The sequence below is a fragment of the Danio rerio genome, chromosome 6, assembly GCF_049306965.1.
Source record: "Danio rerio strain Tuebingen ecotype United States chromosome 6, GRCz12tu, whole genome shotgun sequence".
In the NCBI taxonomy this organism is placed as follows: domain Eukaryota; kingdom Metazoa; phylum Chordata; class Actinopteri; order Cypriniformes; family Danionidae; genus Danio; species Danio rerio.
This window is the reverse complement of record NC_133181.1, coordinates 37989341-38010188: the sequence shown is the minus strand read 5'-3', so window position 1 is coordinate 38010188 and position 20848 is coordinate 37989341. Positions and strand designations below refer to the sequence as shown.

The 20848-nt window shown below is 34.7% G+C and overlaps 1 protein-coding gene and 2 long non-coding RNA genes across 3 annotated transcripts in view; 2 read left to right on the top strand and 1 right to left on the bottom strand.

Annotated features, from left to right (window-relative positions):
- The window catches only part of LOC141386318 (uncharacterized), a 62900-nt gene extending 42346 nt beyond the window's left edge, over positions 1-20554 (bottom strand). Inside the window, exons 1-3 of the long non-coding RNA XR_012408061.1 lie at positions 20325-20554; positions 19960-20108; positions 10921-11015 (exon numbers count right to left, since the gene is read on the bottom strand). This is a non-coding gene — a long non-coding RNA (uncharacterized lncRNA). The remainder of the gene's footprint in view (positions 1-10920; positions 11016-19959; positions 20109-20324) is intronic.
- Positions 1757-13187, top strand: LOC141386319 (uncharacterized). Its single transcript, XR_012408062.1, has 3 exons — positions 1757-1821; positions 5036-5064; positions 12045-13187. It is a non-coding gene; the product is annotated as an uncharacterized lncRNA (long non-coding RNA).
- rgs16 (regulator of G protein signaling 16) lies at positions 14710-17385 on the top strand. Its single transcript, NM_001017846.1, is given in 5 exon segments — positions 14710-14822; positions 15028-15108; positions 15205-15266; positions 16215-16381; positions 16508-17385. Coding segments are annotated over 5 exon segments (630 nt in total). The 5' UTR covers positions 14710-14748; the 3' UTR covers positions 16754-17385.
- Positions 20555-20848: the final 294 nt, after the last annotated feature.

Genomic DNA, 20848 nt, shown 5'->3' with positions numbered 1-20848 from the left:
TATATATATATATATATATATATATATATATATATATATATATAATATAATATAATATTTTTGCTCTTCAGTGTTTGAACTCTCAGTAATGATTAAATCACACTGAACTGAGCTAAACTGAACTGAACTGAACTTAAACACTAAAAATTGAACCACACTGTTCCAGTTACTATGACCATTTATGTGAAGCTGCTTTGACACAATCTACATTGTAAAAGGGCTATACAAATAAAGCTGAATTGAATTGAATTGAATATAATTTTGAGGTACCAAAATGGACCTTTTAAGTACGAATGTGTACCTTTTGAAAAGGTACCACCCCAGTGACAGTTCGCATACCTTTATTTCTGAGAGTGTAGGATTATAAATAAGCTATTTGGAAGAAAAGAAAAAAAAAAAGTTAGAAACCTGTAACCACCTCTGACTTACAGAGAAAGAGAAACAAATACTATGAAAGTCAATGATTAGAGATTTCCAAAAACTTATTTTTTTAAATAACTCATTTTGTCTTTAATAGAAAAAAGAAACTCAAATAGGTTAGTGGCTAGTGAAGGGTGAGTAAATGATGACAGAAATGTGAGTGAACTGTCCTATTAGGTTAAGAATAAGCTGACAAGCACTGTTCTTGCAAGTAGTTTTGTAACCAGAAATCGGATTTACAAAATAAATCTTAAGAAATAGGTTAAGAAATCGTTTAGTTAAGATGCATTCTGAGTGCAATTACAATTTTTAAGCTTAATTTTTAAAAACCCATTTTTTTTAAAAATCTCAAATTTCTTCCTAATAACATCTTTTTTTCTTCCTTATGAATAAAAATTTAACAAAAATGTATAAATTTAAATGTAGTTATAAAAAAATTAATTACCAATACATTTTAATTGTATCACTTTATTCTCATTCTCCAATTGACAAAAGAGACTGTATTTATTGACTCTTTATTAGTACTTATAAAGTATGACCCTATTCTACATCCCTAATAAGCAGTTATTTTTTTTAGCTAAACAAAGTGTGATTATAAGTGGGATTTATAATGTTGTACCTTTTAATAAAAATAAATAAATAAAAATTTACAAATCTTTCAAACAGTCTAATTACAGCTATTTGACATTTCAAAGTTCATTCATTTTCTTTTCGGCTTAGTTCCTTTATTAATCAGAGGTTGCCACAGCAGAATGAACTGCCAACTTATCCAGCATATGTTTTACATGTTCTATATGTTTTACCAATTCACCTATACCACATGTCTTTGGACTGTGGGGGAAACCGCAGCTGAAGGAAACCCAGGCAAACATGGGGAGAACATGCAAACTCCACACATAAATGCTAACTGACCCAGCCAAGGCTTGAACCGGCGACCTTGCTGTGAGGTGACAGCGCTACATTATAAAAGTTGCTTAAAGTAAATGGCTGAAGCAGACCATTGGAATAAAGTGTCCTAAGTTATGGGTCAGATCCAGTATTGAAAAAAATCTCTAACAATACATGTTGCTTTTCTGGCATGATAGAATCCTCTAATAAATAAAAAATACAAGTGATCTAAGCCAGATTACACATGTTCTATAACTCTTCAGCACACAGATGTGAAGCCCATGGGTCATTTGGTTCTTCCATAGGCTGTAGCCCAGATGGAATAATTAGATCTTCCACCCCTTCAGATCAGGGCTCCCTAAACACTGTTTAAGACAGAGAGAACATCTGCCAGCCCGGGGCAAAGTCCTCCCTGGAGGCTTCGCAAATAGATTCACGAGTCACAGACACATGACTGCCTATCAGAGCAATGTAGCGGCCTGTTATCTTGAGAGAACAAGGGGAACCATTCAGGTAAGAGCTCAGGTTAATTACAGTATCTTCTCTCTTTTTTAAAAAGAAAATCCTTCTATTCAGACAGCCAAAGTGATCGCTCTACTGATAAATGCATTTGATTGTGCTTACGTGGAGGTGATGAGAGGTGATACAGCGTGCAAGTGTAATCAAGTATGACAATATTTAAATTCTCATTGGTATGTTCACCTTAGACGCTTCTGTCCGTATGTGCACTGGTCTGCATGGTTGAAAAAAAAGGTGAAGCACAGGTGCAAACACTAGATAGTCAGTCAGACAGAAAGACAATCAGACAGATAGACTCTTATTTTTTTGTTGTTCATTTACTCTGCTCAAATTGTTTGTTTAAGATATTTTAGCTACTTTATTTTTTTCAAATTTTTTCAAAAATTTTTTCAAAGTTTTAGATGCTTGGTGAGTTAATTTTGTTGTAGCAAACAATTACACAGGGTTGTTAAATTATTTAAAAAATTTTATAATTTAATGCAGGGCGACACAGTGGCGCAGTAGGTAGTGCTGTCACCTCACAGCAAGAAGGTCAAGGTTCAAGCCTTGGCTCAATTGGCGTTTCTGTGTGGAGATTGCATGTTCTCCCTGCGTTCGTGTGGGTTTCCTCCGGGTGCTCCAGTTTCCTCCACAGTCCAAAGACATGCGGTAAAGGTGAATTTGGTAGGCTAAATTGTCCGTAGTGTATGAGTGTGTGTGGATGTTTCCCAGAGATGGGTTGTGGCTGGAAGGGCATCTGCTGCCTAAAAACGTGCTGAATAAGTTGTTGGTTCATTCCGCTGAGGCGACCCCGGATTAATAAAGGGACCAAGCCGAAAAAAAAATGAAATAATTAATTAATTTAAAGCAAAATATTATATGAATGGGGCGTCATGGTGGCACAGTGGTTAGCACCATCGCCTCACAGCAAGAAGGTTCCTGGTTCAAGCCCCAACTGGGCCAGTTGTCGTTTCTATGTGGAGTTTGCATGTTTTCCCCGTGTTGGCGTGGGTTTCCTGCGGGTGCTCTGGTTTCCCCCACAGTTTACATGCAGTATAGGTAAATTGAATAAACTGCAGTAGATTGCCCATATGTATACAGTTGAAACCAGATGTTTACATACACTACAAATGGCACATAACCTTTTTTTTTTAAATGTCAGCTGTTAAATATGACAACATTTTTTGTCTTTAAGTTAAGTTAGGATTACTATTTTTTCTGTTTGCTTAATAGCAGAATAATGAGAGAGATTTTTGTGATTTTTTTGTAACTTCACTTGAAAGTCAAAAGTTTACATATAAGATTACTATGCCTCTGAAAAGGCCCAGATGATAGTATTAAGGTTTCTGATTGGCTAATTGACAACATTTTAATTAATTGGAGGCACAACTGTAGATTAGTATTTAGGGAAACCTCAAACACACTTGAAGTATTCAGAAATACTTTTAATTTGTCGATAATCTAGGTCAAGTGCTTCTGGTGAACTGTGTGATGTTACAAAATTGGTGCGTTTAAGATCTGTTTTCCTTAAAAATCTGTAATCTCCACTGGCTGAGTGATATCCGATATAAAGTGGGTCACATATTGTACGAGAATCACTGTATTAAATTAAATTTTCCCTGCCATATCCTTAAAATATGAACACTTATTTTACCCCAGTATTTTCAAAAGAGCTTCTACGCTAGCCTGCTAATACTGATGGGCGTGTGCGTGTAAACTCGTTTTATACTTGAGCAACTAAATGAATGCCAAAGTCTAATTAACTGAATGTATTTTAATTACATTACTACATCGATGCTGTAAAAGGAACTGTATAAAATGGAAAAAAGTCACATTAACCATTCACCAGAAGTTTTCAGTATATGAGAAGAAACACTAGCTCTGCATATACCCTATCATGTGCATGTATAAACAACATGGGAATGTTCAGCCATCATACCGCTCAGGAAGGAGAGATGGTGTGAACTGTGTGCATCAACCCCAGAACAAAAGCAAAAAATGCTGTAAAGATATTTGTAAGAAAGTTTCATTATTCACAGTAAAACCAAATCCTACTGACATGGGCTAAAAGGCCACTCAGCAAGGAAGAAGCCATTACTCCAAAAGCATCATAACAAAGCCAGATTACAATTAGCAAAACAACACTGGGAAAAATAATTACATTTTTGGAAACAAGTTCTGTGGTCTGATGGAACTAAAATTGAACTGTAATGACCAGTGTTACATATGCAGGACAAAAAGGGAAGCTTACAAACTTAGGAACACGATCCTCACTGTAAAGTATGGGGGTGGCAGCATCATGTTGTGGGGGTGTTTTGCTGCAGAGACTAGTGCACTTCACAGATTAGATGTCATCATAAAGAAAGAACATTATGTTGAAATATTGAAGCAACATATCAAGAAATTAGCCAGGAAATTAAAGCTTGGCCACAAATCGGTATTCCAAATGGACCATGACCATACTGCCAAATTAGTTAAAATGTGCTTTAAGAACAACAGAATAAATGTTCTGGAGTGGCCATCACAAAGCCTTAATCTGAATCCTATTAAAAATGTGTGGGCAGAGTTAAAAAAAAAGCTTGTGCAAGCAAGACAACCTACATATCTGACTCAGTTACACCAGTTCTGTCAGAAGGAATGGGCCGAAATCCCAGCAAAGTATTGTGAGAAGCTTGTGGAAGGATGACCAAAAAGTTTAAACCAAGCTAAACAGTTCAAGGGCAAAAGCTAAAAAAATACCAAGGAAATAAAAAAAAACATTTGACTCTATTAAGAAATTCTCAAAAAAATTATTCTGGCATTTAGCAAATGTAAATCACTTTGGCAATCCTATGATTTAATGATCATACATTTTATAAAAAATCTGGTTTCTGGTTTCAGCTGTATGCGTTTATGAATGAGTGTGTATGGGTGTTTTCCACTGGGTTGCGGCTGGAAGGGCATCTGCTGCGTAAAGCACATGCTGGATAAGTTGGTGGTTTATTCCGCTGTGGCGACCCCTGAATAGTAAGGGACTAGGCCGAAGATAAATAAATTAAATTAAATTAAATTAATGAATATGCCCATAGCTAGTAACAGTTCGACATTTTGGCTATAAGATAACCTGAAATTTCAAATTAAACTGCATTAAACTGAAAAAAAATAGACAAATTGTTGAGACAAATTATTTGAGACGTTAAGACGCAAATCTAGACCAACACCTGACATTTTCTGGTAAAATTCTTTGCAGAACATCAGAAATGGAGGCCATCTAAGCAGGTAGGACTTATTAAACTTTTCTAACAACCTATTTATAAGTACCAGGACCATGTGAATGTTAGCCAATAGTCAAGGTTTTCAAAACAGTAATGCCAGGAATCATTGCAAGGCTGGCCTTTACTAATAATAAGTTGACGTATGTGAATTCCTGGCGAAAACCCCCGCTCATTGAGCTTCAGGACTCACACACGGCACTTCAGGGGCATTAGAGTGGACAGTACCTCATGCCGGAGATTTGCACTATGCTGTGACAGTGCGCTGTTTTTCCCCTGTACTGCCAGGAAGCTAATTGTAACATAACAAGGAGGATAGAAACAATAGTGAGCTTGTATTCAAGGTCCTGGGTGACCACATTATCTATTACTCACAAATCCGTTTTCAAAATTTGAGCATGTAATAGTTTTTACTGTACAAAATTACAGTTAACGTATTCCATCATCATAAATAGAGTGCATAAGCTCATACTGAGACCAAAATATTGGTTTTATGTTTCACTTAATTTGAAGTTTATATATAACTTATTTTTCACTTTTTTTTAACTTGTACTGCATGTCTTGTATTTTGTACTTATACATGTCTTTTCATTTATTGCCTGAATTGTCCTCCATTTAGTTTTGAGACTCTCTAGTAGCTTTCAGTAGATCTGTCATTGTTTCTTAGGAGGTTGAGGTACTAAAGTTTTTTTTTTTTTTTCAGTTTTTTTGTATGTATATTTTATCACTAGGATCTATAATTTAGTGAAAAAGCTTTGAAGACTCAAAGTGCTGAAAGAAAATTTCAAGTACAATTTTTTTTAGATAAAAACTGTTTATGGAATGAATATAAAGTTTATACAATTGATTGATTGCTTATTTAATTAACTGACACCTATATACATAGTACAATAAAAAACAATGATTCAACTTTTTTTAAGGTAAGTGGTTGCAAACAATTTATATGGGCTGAATTTAACAAACAAATTAAAGTTCCAAACATTGCTAAATTTCATTTGCTGGTTTAAATTCAGCCCATATAAATTGCTTGCAATGATTTAGCAAAAATCATTGTGTATATTGTGTATACACACACACACACACACACACACACACACACACACACACACACAGTCGTATAGTTGTTAGAATAATATCACCTCTAACCCATACACTAAGGCACTTGTCTTGTAGATTACCCCCTTCGCTGGATGGCCATACTAACATGTAACCAGCGCAATGGTCAGCTGTAAAACTCCACAGCTCTCAGTGAAAACAAAAACAAACTGTAAAGTCTGTGTTAAATGTGCTTTACATTCATCTGTAACTCAGTTACAAAGCACTTTTCCACATTCTTATCAAGGGCGGATTTTCTTTCTTTCTTTCTTTCTTTCTTTCTTTCTTTCTTTCTTTCTTTCTTTCTTTCTTTCTTTCTTTCTTTCTTTCTTTCTTTCTTTCTTTCTTTCAGCCAGCCAGCCAGCCAGCCAGCCAGCCAGCCATCAAGTTAATATATTACAATAAGCAGTGACCCAATACTTGTATGTATCTATTCATCTTAATAGTAGTGACTTTAGGCTAGTGAAACAATTCTGTGGTCAAAATACTTTCCTTTGTAAAAAGGATTGTGTTATAAATGACAAGGATGAGTGAGCAGCTCATTATCATTATCAGATATGCACAAAAAATGCAACAGATGATGTGAATAGAGCCTGCTTTAGACAAGGTAAAATTGTCTTGTTTTGGATAACAAAATATTATGCAAAATATTACAAACCTATCATTAGTTATAAAATAATCTAAATAATTTGGTCAGAATAACAATTAATGAAAAAAATGTGTTGTTTTAAAATGGAAAGTCATCATTAGGTTACAACACTAAATGAAAATGTAGGATATATTATATTTTACCAAGCCAAAAAAAAAAAAAAAAAAAAAAACATTTAAATAAACTCAATAAAAAAATACAAAATGCAAACAACTTAGCTGAAGATTTTCCATAAATGACATTTCCTGAATGCCATCAGATAAAGCCACAATGACCAGGGTTTGTGTCTATCTTTTGAAGTGATTTTGCCTCCATTCATCCAATTATTTTTTTGGTTTTCGTTTTAAATGTTACTTTTGTATTTTTATTAAATGTTTACTCATAAAAAGATAAAGCGCCATAAAAAGGTTATAACCATGAGGGATGGAAAAATACAAATTAGGACCACACGTTTAAAAAATGCAACATTTAAGAAAACAAGTATCCTTTGTTCAAGGATGAATCATTCTTATCATCATAATTCTGTCATTTGGAGGACACAGAAGTCATGGTCTCAAGAGAACGGCTTACAAAAGTGAAGAATTTATGACCTACTTTTCTCAGAGTGTTTTTCTATAGCTCATTTTGTTTTAACAGAAAATGCATTATCCTAAAAGAATTTCAAAAAGTTATCTTAATACTGTGATGAAAGTATTTTACATGTATATGGTGAATTATATCGTCATTTATAAATAGTATAAATATTATAAAAAGCTGGCTTTAATGGCTTATATACTATAAAAGCCAGCTTCATCTACCAACATGGATGATGTGAAAAAGTACTATTCAGAATTTCTTTTTTTTTTTTTTTATGTCATGAGAAAAAATATATTAATTATAATTGAGCCTCAGGGGACATATGATCTTAATAAAATGAAAAAAAAAAAAAATAATAATGGACTCCTGACATCTGAACCACTGACAACTTTCATAAATTATACAATGAAGTGTGCTGAAGAATGTTGGTTATATATTTACACAAATATATATTTACTATAGAGTGCTTCATCAATAAAAATCAGTCCACTGCAGTTTTTCAAGGATGGGTCAATGTCAACACTTTCTGCTCTGACTTCATATCCAAAACAAGAATGTCACTCAATAATTTTAGAATGTTTCCAAAATTCCTTTCTGAATGTGCTTGTTAAATGTTTAATTCATGCATAAATGAAAATTTTGTTATTAATTACTCACCACATGTTGTTCCAAACCCTTGAACACAAATTGAGACACTTTAGGTGAAATTTGTGTTACGATCTCCAGGGGCCTCATGTATCAACGCTGCGTACGCACAAAAACTTTGCGTACGCCAGGTTTCACGCTCAGAATCGCTCACGTTTGGATTTACTAACAATGAACTGAACGTGGGAATGTGCGCAGCTTCACAGCAGCTTTCTGGCAGGCGTACGCACATTTTTTGTGCGTGTCTGTTTTATTTCCATTGGCGACTCCTAGAGGCAGTTGTGTTAAATTCCTCTCTACAAAGTGTCTGATCCTTGCAATGGCAGCTGTATGAGACGGGTTCAGCAGGTATATAAGGTTTCCATACCATACATTTGACCAGCTAAACATTAAAGCACAATTTGCAGCAGTCGCCTGTTTTCCCAATGTAATCTGAGCGATCTACCGCACACACATTGCTATAAAGACACTATCTGAAGATGAATTTGCATGCGTGAATCAGAAACATTTCCATTCAATAAATGTGCAAATAAAATATGATGCTTATTGATATGAACTTATTGATTATTCCTACTTGTCTTTCTTGTGATAAATAGTTGGCAAAATCTGATATGTAGCGGGGGAAAAAAAACAAGAAAGAGTTCATCAGACGCTGGATTCGAGCTGAGTCCATGCTCGAACGTATCAATTCATGATCACAAGCGTCTTACGAGCGCGCCACTGAGACTGATAAGCGTTCTGCAACATTTTACAGATATAAACCACACTATTTCTTTTTTTTTTAATGCACTCAGTGCGATATGTTCAGACCCAACTGTGTTGACCGCATCAGCTAAACTCTCCCACTCTATTTTTTTCTTTTGTTGTTTATTCCGGAGAACAAACTTGCAAATAACACCGCTTTTCTCCGGTCTGCCTCCGAAAGCAGCACCTCCATTTCACATTCTGTTCAAAGTTTCTCTTTTTGCTTGCTTTTGCCATTGCTTTTTCGTTGGGTTTTGCCATTAGCATAGTCATTAGCATATTCATACGGGGGAGGAGGCAGGGAGGGGTTTAGCGCTCGTGCATGTTGCGCTCAGTTTCACGTTCATTCAGATTTACAAAAGAATATGCGTGAGATTCGGCGTACGCAGTGTTTCATACATCTGAAATTTTTTCTGCGTACGCACATTTACAGCTTTGTGCGTACGCAATGTTTTAGTAAGATTTCCACGCAAGTCTTCGTACATGAGGCCCCAGGGATCCAACATCCAGAGATCGCTGGTAAACTCACATTCACACAAACAACAAATCTGCCATGTTATGGACTACAGATTCAGTCATGCAACACACACACCTGCTCCAAATCTTCACTGATTAGACTCTCATAGCTGATGTTGCTTTTGGGACTGATTACTGCACTACTTAAACAGCACAAACACATTCAATGTGGCTGAGTCTTGTTATCTGTTTAGTGACATTACAACATGCTACCTTTTGTCTTGCTTTGTCGTGTTTTTGACCCTCGCATTGTTTTTTTGTTTTACTCCTGTCTGCTGCCTGCCTTGTGACCATCTGATTGTTTTTTTGACTACGACTCTGGATTGCCCTTATACATCTGTTTGCTTCTATGTTGATCATTGCCTGCCTGAACATCCTGTTAAAGGGCCATGAAACCCCCTTGTTTCAGCAGGGTGTTTTCACACCTCTACTTTGTAAAAAGTCAGAAAAGTGGGCGTGTCCAGCTCTGTTTAGGGGGGAGTGTTGGAGAACTAAAGTGGGAGGGTGTGGGAGTGTCTATTTGGGCATGCGCGAGTTTCAGTCAAAATACTCACACACAGGAGAAAGAGATGGTGTTTAAGCTACATGGACATCTGTAGTGGAATTATTTGCCAAATTATTAAATGGTGGACTTTAACTGCAGTTTGGCTCTTTCATTCAGGGAATTCATTCATGCCCCTCGCGACAAACGAGATATTTGATTCGAGGATCTGCTCTAAGCGTGTATTTTTCATGCAATGTTTGATATCGCACGGCGAATGAGAGGAAAAAAAAACTCAGCATTTTCCTGAAACTTAGATGCACACGGCAGGTAGCGTCAGAAAGCCGCGTGTGTTATTCCGGTCACAAAATGCGGTTAAAAACCCTACACGAGGTTAAAGTTTGGTTGTGGTCCTAACATGTTATGGTGCAATAGTTAACTTAGTTCGATACGAACAAACTGAATAAACAAAGAGCACTAGTCGCTCACTTACCAAATCTGTAGAGACAGGACAATCACCAGCAACTAGAGCCGCGTCTTTATTAAGAGGAGAGTAAAAGCGAATCCGGATCTCAGCGTTTGCAGATGAGAACAGCTCTCAGGTAAACAATAATTCTCCTTAGACACGTAAGTTATTGTTGTCGAGCGTCGCGTACACTGTTAATCCACACGTGAGTCTGAGCTCTCACAGAGTGAAAAAGAAAACGAAACTTAACGGCAGCAAACTATAAAAGCAACACTTCACGCTTGTTTTGCCAACACAACGTGGCGTCTATGTCGTGTAAACACAGTAATGAATATTAATGAAGTTGCACAATAGAGCGTGCTGATTGGTTTGAACCAAGCCTTACTCATGCATTAATGCAACACACTGTAAGACGTAATAAGACTCACTCTGGCACAGACGCCCAGTCTGCAGGCTGGAATACAGGCTATTATGTCATCACCGTGACGCAGCTTCAAAAATTTGTTTCAAACAGGAAGTACGAATTTGCTTGAAATAACGCAAAAACAACCAATTTACACTTTTTAGTAAAATATAGGTGTCTTAATAGTGTTTTTAGCAGTGTGGGACACATATACAACTGTCAACAGCTCAAAAAATGTGTTTTGGTGTTTCGTGACCCTTTAATAAAACCCTGCATTTGGATCCTCACCTCCGTTGTCAGTGTCACATCCCCGTTACAATTTGAGAGCTCCCTCATCCTCTATAGACAGCAAGGTTCCAGACTTCAGGTTCCAGTTCAAAGTCCTGAAAAATACACAAAAAAAACATCCGTAAAACAGACAATTTGCCTTCAGTGGTGTAAACAAAATAATTATTATAAAAAATTATTTGTTGTGCAAATAAAACAAAAATACCAAATATATTCCAAAGTTTCTTCTCTTCTGTGTTTGGTTCTGGTTCACTGGTTCACAAGCAAACAAAAGTATTCTTGTAGCTTGCTAAAATTCCGATTGAGCTCTCAGATTTGACCTAAAATATCTTAATGTGTGTTCTGAAATTGAAAGTAGGTATCAGGGCTTTGGAATGACATGAAGGTGAGTAAGTAATAACATAATTTGCATTTCTGAGTCAACTAATCATTAAAAACTCTGTATGGATAACATGCATGGCTAACATTTAATATTAGTCATACTGACTGCATAAAGTTCACTTATTGTTGTTGTTTCTAGAAAGTCGAAATGTCGAGTAAAGGCTCCGACCTCTTCTAGGAACCCAAAGATCATTTGCATTTAAAGCAAAATGCTAATTTTCAAGCTATTATAAATTATCCGTGGGATATTTTGAGTTAAAAATGCACAGCAGACACACCAGATTTTCTTTTACATCTCATGAAAAGAGGTTTAACATGTTACCATTTGAAAGTTAGCAATGCCTTGAGGTAAGGCAGACTGTGTCATTTAAGGTGCTGCCTCGCAATTGCACCTTCTCCATTTCCTCTTCACATGATGCATCAGCAGGAAACACACTCTATGATCATCTCTATGAAGAGACCCAGCAAAAGGGTTTCATCCTGATGCATCAATGGGGACTTCTCTGCGGTGGTGTAATTGTCCTTTTGCGAGATGTATTATCTGTAAGAATGGAGAAAGAAGCTGTGAACACCATGTTAATTTTTCCCTCTGCATGTCTTCCACATCTCTGAAAAATTGCTTCCAGGCAGCAGGGCAACAGTGAATGCTTTCTGTCCGGGCAGACGTGCAGATCTCAAGGCCAACTGATGCTCATCTACCCTTGTCCTCATAAAACCAGATTTTTTCTGCTTTTATAATCCAGAGTGTCTTGTTGAGCCTTTGGTTCTGCTGACATCATAAATGATTGATCGAAGATGGGATTCCCTCAGGTACTGTGTCATTCTGAGGATATAAAACCTAATCAAATGTTCCTCCTTCTGAACGCAGCTTGATCGAGTTAGGCACGGATGTCCTGATTCGCCTTGTAGATCAATCAATGAAGTAGATCTAACTTTATTGGTCTTATGATGACAAACAGAAAATACTTTCTAGAAACGTTAGATATTTTATGATTATGATAGTGGTTGTGTCATAGAGCTATTTAAAGGGGTAGTTGGTCAAATAAAATGAAAGTTTACTCACCAACAGGTGGGTATGAGATTCCTTTTTTGCTGTTAAACAAAATCATTATAAAGAATGTTAGCAACTTGCAACCATTTGACTTCCAAAGCAGAAGAAAACACTATGGAATTGTTTTCTTGTATTCAAACATTATTATTTTTTAACTACTTTTGTGTTCAATAGAAGAAGAAAAAATAAAAACAGCTCTGGAAGAAGTGAATTTGGAATGCTCTGCCTCTCTACATTAGGCAGGCTCCCTCATTGTCTTTTTTCCTTGGCCTTTAACAGTTGATTTTATATTTGTTTTAAATAGTGATTAATTGTATATGCACATACTGTATGTTTGTTTCCCCTTATTTTAAATTTGTGTTGATACAAGTCTTGTGTCATGTCGAGAACTCATTTTAATGTACAGCACTTTGTGTTTATGTATTGTGTGTGTGTGTGTGTGTGTGTGTGTGTGTGTGTGTGTGTGTGTGTGTGTGTGTGTGTGTGTGTGTATACACACAGTGTATACAGTTGAAATCAAAATTATTAGCCCCTCTGAATTATTAGCTTTATTATTTTTTTCCCAATCTCTGTTTAACAGAGAGAAGATTTTCTCAACACATTTCTATTCTAAACACAATAGTTTCAATTACTCATCTCTAATAGCTGATTTATTTTATCTTTGCCATGATGACGGTAAATAATATTTGACAAGATATTCTTCAAGACACTTCTATACAGCTTAAAATGACATTTAAAGGCTTAACTAGGTTAATGAGGTTCACTAGGCAGGTTAGGGTAATTATGCAAGTTATTGTATATCGATATTTTGTTCTGTGGACCATCTAATATATATAAAAAAAAAAAAATATATATATATATATATATATATATATATATATATATATATATATATATATATATATATATATATATATATATATATTATCAGACATACTGTGAAAATTTCCTTGCTCTATTAAACATCATTTGGGAAATATATATATAAAAAAAAAAGAAACAAATAAACAAAATCAGAGGGGAGCTTATAATTCTGACCTCAACTGTATTTATACACATACACAGTAATCTTACAAAAGCTCAAATAATCAGCCGTGTTAAAAAGTTAGTACATTCTGTTAAATTTTTTATTTATTTTTTTTACATATTCAGACAAAAGCTGATCTGATCTTTGACAAGTCTTCATATTTGGGAAACAAAAAAGATGAACAACAACATATGGTATTAACAAAAATAGGTCAGTCACTGCTAATCAAATGCAGAACTGATCATCAGCAGAAGTTTTAGCAGTTTGTAGGTCTGGAGCCTTCAGGTGTGTTAACACAATGCTCATCCAACAGCTTAAGCTTGGCTAAAACAGGGTCATGCAACAAGACAATGATCTGTAGAACACCAGCAAAATCTACAACAGTACTACAGGAAAAAAAAAAAAAGTTTTAATTGCTTTCAATAAATACTGCTAACAGTGGACTTACAGGATCTACCTTAGTTTGCCACCCATGGCTTTTCTGTCTTTGCTAGCCTAAATAAAATATATATTTTTAATTTGTTGTAGTGCAAAGGCTTACATTAGTTTAACTACCTGCAGACTAGCACCCAACACAAAAACCAGAAGAATAAAATAAAACTTATTTTGAGAGCATCTGAGAGCAAGTGACTGTCATGCCAGTGTTCAATGAGGTTTACGCTTGAGGCAGGCATCAGTATTTTTGGATTCAGAGATAAATTTTATTCATCACTATTAGCTACTTGTTATGCATTTCAGAGCTTGTATGGTTCTTTTGTACTTCCTCATAAAGTACAAAAAATAATAATAACAATAAATAGTTTAATCTTTATACAATCAATTTAGTCCCTTAAAACATTTCCTGTTGACCTTTTTGTTGTTTTTGATGTTGTTTTAATCAAGAATAAAAAATATTACAAAGTGTTTTGTAATCTTTTTGAGTTTATAGTCATGAGATATTTAGAAAGGAGTGACTTTTAAATGCATCTATACAATGTCTTCCTGTCCCTGATAAACATTATTAAACACCACCAAGGTTTTAAACAGGAATAGTCACGAACTGTACTCACTGCACAGATTCCGAGATTGTTTTTATTTTTGCTTTTCAAAAAATTATGTTTCTGGAACAGTGTGTGAGCTGTGCAAAAGGACACTAACATGACCTGGATTGGACCACTTACAATAACCTCACTCGTGTACATTACCATCATTGTGGACTTTCCTGTCTTCACACATACACAAAAAATGCACAGTGCATTAGCACCCAGAGAACTGAATTCCGATTGGCCGAGAGAAGGGATGATGCTCTGCTTCCTGCTCTATATAAACTCCCTGTCCCCTCACTGCAGACACACTGCTGATAAATTTCTCTTAGAGAACACACTGCGCAATGGATATTTATTTCCCTTCTGGCTTTACAATGTGCAGAGAAATAACAGGGCTGTCAAACACTTGCTTAGAAAGGTATGAAGCTTATATTTTTGACTATTTTAATGTGCTTTTAATAAATGCTAATCATTTATGCATGCTGAGTCATTTAAATGCTTAAACCTAAACCTCTATTCTTTTACATAATATAAGTACAAGCTTTTTAAAATCATGTTTTCATATTTTACAAAATAAAACTGTATATGTATCATGTATTAAATAAATGCTTTTGTAACATCAGGGCCAAAAGATTAAAAGCATGCGTGGGTGGATTTCTGCAGAGACAGGACTTAAGCAGCCTATGTAAATATAGAAAACCAAGGTAAGTAGGGATATGTAACGCACTGGCTCTTGCTTATTTCATAACACATTTGGTTATGCATGATAAACAGAGAATACTGTTCTGACATCTTTACAGGTTGACCTTGGAGGAATGTCTGATGTGGAAAGTGTCTCTCGAGAAGCTTCTGTCGAGCAAACGTAAGTTCACATTGTGTATATTTAACTATAGCACTGTTTTGCCATTAAACGTTTTTGAGATTAATCAAATTAGCATGATTAAATGACAACTGTAACGTTAAAAGAATACAGTCTAGTAAAAAAAAAAACTCAGCCTCATTAATGACATGTGACATTATACGGTCTTTAAAATAAATAAATAAAAAAAATTTCATTGCTCAAAGCACTCTTTTTATTAGAACCTCTTTTATAATATAAATGTTCTTTATACTAAGAAAAAAAAATTAGGTAACTAAAAACTATTATTTACTCTTTATAATAAGAGGGTTTTTGCACTGATGATACAGAACAACATATTTAAATATTTATAATAAATTCTCAGTAAACAGTTTTTAAAAGAACTATTTAAATATTGATGTAAAAAACTTTGATCTAACAGTGATCTTAATAAAAATTGTGTGTAATGGCAAGTTTCCATGATTGTTAAAGGTTCTTTAAGCAACAAAGAAAAAAATGATCATTAAGTGCTCTACTGGCAGCATTTTGGCAACATATTGGCAACATTTAGCAGAACAAAATGTTCTTTATCCCAAGAAAAAAGAAAGGACCGTTTTATAAAAAAACAAAAACTGGTCCATCTATAGCATCTATATATAAAACAAAATGTATGAACCATTAGTTCCATTTTTTACAGTGGAAATGTGCTTCTTTAAAGTATTAAAATATTCTTTATACTTTAGTCTTTTTTCTTTATGTGTAATCTGTTCTTTGTTGAAAATCCTATCTAGGATGATTTAGGGTAACATAAAAAAAGATTATGTTCCATGAGACTATGGTTTAAATATAGCTGACAAAAATGGGACTGCGGTGTACAGATGTGTCTGGTCTGTGTGGAGGGGGCTTTAATCTGATGAGACACGTTACACAACTAATCCTGTCTCTATAACCCCATTTTTCTCCCTCTATCAGATGGACTGTATGCTTTCAGAGCGTTCCTAGTGTCTGAGTTCAGTGAAGAAAACATCGCCTTCTACTTGGCCTGCGAGGACTACAAAAACACAAAGTCTCCAGCTAAGATGCCATCCAAAGCAAAGAGAATCTACGAAGAGTTTATCGGAAGTGAAGCACCTAGAGAGGTGAATACACAAAATGAACCACCATAACCTGCATTAATGGGACAAAAATGGTGCAAGAATAGTTTTAACTAAGAAATTGCTAGTAAATCTCACAAATAACTAAGTTTTTTCTTTGTTCCCTTTCAGGTTAACATTGACTACGAGACCCGAGATATTACTCAAGCCAACCTGCAAAGCCCGACAGCATCCTGTTTCGACACAGCCCAGTACCGCATCTACATTCTCATGGAAAAAGACTGCTACCCACGATTCCTCCGCTCTGCTTCATACCGAAATCTGCTCAACCAACTAACAATGAAGAGTGCCAAGGGCCGAACCAGAAAGGCCATTGAGCTCAGACCTTCCAGAGAAGAAGAAGAAGAACCGAAATGAAAAAAAACAGATGCATTTTGGCTCTAGAATAGATGGAAGCTCAGGCAAGAAAAGAAAGAGAGTGGTGTAGATCCTTAAAAAGGCGGTTTGAGGTGAATGGCGCACCATGAAATGAATAGAAGCGTGTGACGGAATCACTGCATTCCCAGATCCGCTAAAATTGTCCAGCAGAGGGAAGAGCAGATCTGCTGGTGGAGAGAGATGAACTCAGCACAAAGAGAATGCTGACGGACTCTAGTGAACAATCATTGGACAGAAAAGCACACAGCATCTTTTGCTTTTTGTAAAGATTAAATTTTTTTACAAAGATAAATGTGAATAATTAATGTGTTATTTATGCTTTTTAAAAACAAATAATAAATGACCTTAAAGTATTGTGATGGAACTCTACCATGGCACAGTGATGATATATTTGATAAAAAAAATAAATTATATATACCATCAAAGCCATCATGATAATGTTTTTAAATGGTTCAATAAAAACATAAGTGACAATCTGCAAAGAGGCACAACTTAATGTCAAAAGTTTTTGTGCAACTATTTATTTGGGTGTTTTTTTACCTTCTCTTTTAAAAGTATTTGTTAACTAAATGTTCAAATTAAAATGAATAAATTTTACATGAATGTGCTTACAAGTCTTGTGTTTTGCACACATACCATGTTTTATTTCAGCATTGTAAAGTACTGTTAAGAATAGTTATTATAGTATAGTTTTATATAGTATATAGTATAGTATAGTAGTTTTTTATTTATCTATCTATTATGGATGGATGGATGGATGGATGGATGGATGGATGGATGTATGGATGGATGGATGATCTATTTATCTTTACGTTCAATTTTAAGTCAAATAATTGGCAACTGATAAAAAAGCTGATAGGTTTATGGATCATATTAAACACGTAAGATGCTGTTTTAACTGAATTAAAAAATACAGTAAAAGTAAATTCAGCGAACATCAAGCTAAATTAAAACAGAAACTGATCTAAATAGCATGTTTAACTAAAAAAGCATGGCTGTTTTGAACAGAATGAAAATGTAAGGCCTCAGAGCACTCAAATCTATCACAGACGCTTAGCAATGAGGTAAACATGCCTGTTATGCACATGACTGGCCAGACTGAGCTGCTGTTTCATATTTAACCATCAAATGCCCATGAGCAGAGCACAGCTGCAAGTGTAGGTTTACACAGTTGCCAAGGTTACAGTTTGTGCCCAGTTGCCAAAGCTGTCCGCATAATTCTCTCAGCTCAGGATTAAGACGAATCACCACATGCAAAACACTTTTTCATGCACCTGTCAGTTTTTACATTCAGGCTTTTCATATTTTTTTCAGTGTAATGTAAAGAAAACACACAAAACACACATTTAAATGTTTTCTTTGTCACACTTTATCCATTTTTTTCTATAGATTTCAACTTCAATACATATTTTTAAAGACTTTTCTCAAAAGGAGTTTTTTTTTTCCTGCACAGAGCCATATGTCTTCACTTACATCAAAATTTAACAGTTTTATTCACATATTGTACAATATACTGTATTCTGAAGATTTTTACTTTGGGATTTTTCAAACATAATTTACCGGATTATAAAGAATATTTTATGCTGCTAAAAATTGTTCTGGTTTACCACTGTATTTTCACAGTATGATAATAGAAATAAAAAATAAAAAAATTCACTCCCCAAATTCTTTCAGTACATTATTTTTTTACTCTAGACTGTCATAACAACATTAGATTTCAGTGACAAGCAATAGGACTAAATGTGATGCAACATGGCAGAAACATTTATATAGAAGTCACTGCACTTCAAACGAAATGGTAAAGGTTTTTTTATTTAATTAAAACATATTAAATCTATTTATTATTATTAATAGGCTACTTGTTGAATCTATACCATGAAGGATCAAGTCAAAAGAGGGTCAATTTCATTAGGTGTACCTAATAAATTGGCCGGTGAGTGTATAAACTTGTATTATTAGCATTTAACACCAAATAAAGCAAATATTTGGTACCTGTGGGGATCATTGTCACAGCAATTTATAATGTTATTGTACCAAGACATTGCAGCACTAAAAAGCATTTCTAAATTAGACATTTTGCTCATCACTTTCACCGATGGTTAAAACAAAAAAGGGGGGGACTTTCCCTCTTAAAGCATATCTTGATTTAAGGCACATTGTTCTTGCAGACAGTAATGAGAAAGCTCATCACCAAGCTACAAAATCAAACAAGAGGAAACACATTTGATAAGGTTTTTGTATGAACAGCAATAAAGAAGTGTTAGTCCTCATGTTTGCTTAGACACGTAATGTAATATAGGCTGAGAGCTGCCGTTTCATAAGTATTTGTATATCATGTTCACACTAGACTATCCAACTATATTGCATCGCCTCAATGCTTATCACATGAATATTACTATTAATCCACAAAAGCAATGACAATTTGTCTGGGGAATATGACTCTACACTGAAAAATTGACAAGGGCTGAATATTTTAATTTCATCAGGCAAATGGAGACTAAAAGATGGTCAGCAGATATAAACAGCATATATGAAATACAACAGCAGAGCTGAGTGTCTCGTTTCTCTCATGCAATAGATGCTCTTGTTGATTAAACACAGCCGACATGACTTGAATGTTGCGCTTCAGTAGTAATTTGATCTCAAACAGAGTGACTTTGATTATGATAAGATAAACAGAAAGGGCTAAAATATTATGCAAGAGTTTAGCATCAGTGGATTACTGGTTTACATTCCAGAAAAGCAAAAACACTATATAAAAATCATAGCAGTTATGATCGTCACTCAAAATTATATTTCACTCTAAAGGTAATAAAAATAACCAATTGCCTTTTAAAAGTAAAATTACTAAGCCTACACAGAGAAGGATAAAAATGCTCGGTTAAAAAAAAAAAAAAAAAAAAAAAAAATAGTAGACAGCAATTGTAGACTTTTGCATCTAATCTCTTCATATACATTAGAATAATCCCACTCACCGTCAGAATAATTGATAAATGCACATTGCATGGTGACAGTATTTTATGGTTTCTGTAAAGATAATATAATTGTACTTATATTGTAATATTTATTTGTAAATGCCAGCACATCAGAACAGAGAAACAACATGCTAGTCAATGAGTTGAATCAGCTTTACTCCACCACAACAACAGTATACAGTACATACAAGCCTAAATAAATCCACTAACCCTTCATAATCATCCTGGTTCAGTCTAGAAGTTGTGCACTGTAAACATCCGCTGTGTTGTAACCATTATCCAACCTTGAATGAAGGCTTTATCCACTACTGGTCATTTCCAACATTTTGGCTGCATGAGGTTTGCTTCTTTTGTTGTTACTAGAGTGTCAGAAAAGCATGTGATAAGAAAAAAAGACAAAGTCAAATGTCTAAAATGCATGTTGATAAGTCAATCATTGATTTAACAAGTGCTTGCATTTTAATGCCCTGAAAGTCCAGGGCTGGTGTTTTTTTAGGCCCTGGAACTAAGCTGTGAATATTTCAAGTCAAAACATTTCACACACATTGTCATCCCTAAAAACTCAATATATTCACCTATCAGCGTTCGCTTCCAAAATATCAGTCTGTTTAAAAAATATGATGTATAATATTCAAAACGAAATTTTGGATTCATTTTATATCACTTAACAAGTGGAAAAAATACAAATGTACACATTAAATTCGGCTGAGCGATCAACACTACATCCGGAAACTGCGGTAAAAACAAAAGAGTGCCAATTAACATCAGCTGCAGTTTGTCACTCATCAGAAGGTGGTGCAATCGAGCCAGTAAAAACAGTCAAGCCTCTCGCAACGTTACATGCAGAGAAAAAGAAACGATTTTGCATCTTGATTTTTACTCAATAATATTTTGAAAAGATTTGGAGTTGTTTATTAATAAAAAAAAATTGAGTGAAAGATAGAAATGTGTTTATTTGATGTACAGTTTTATTCTGACAATAAGAACTTGAACTGTAAAAGGCAGCAATTTTTTATTTGTTTCTACCTCTTGTTCTTGTGGCATTAAATTAATAATAAAAAAATACTTGCAGAAAATAATTTAAGTTTTTGTTGATCCT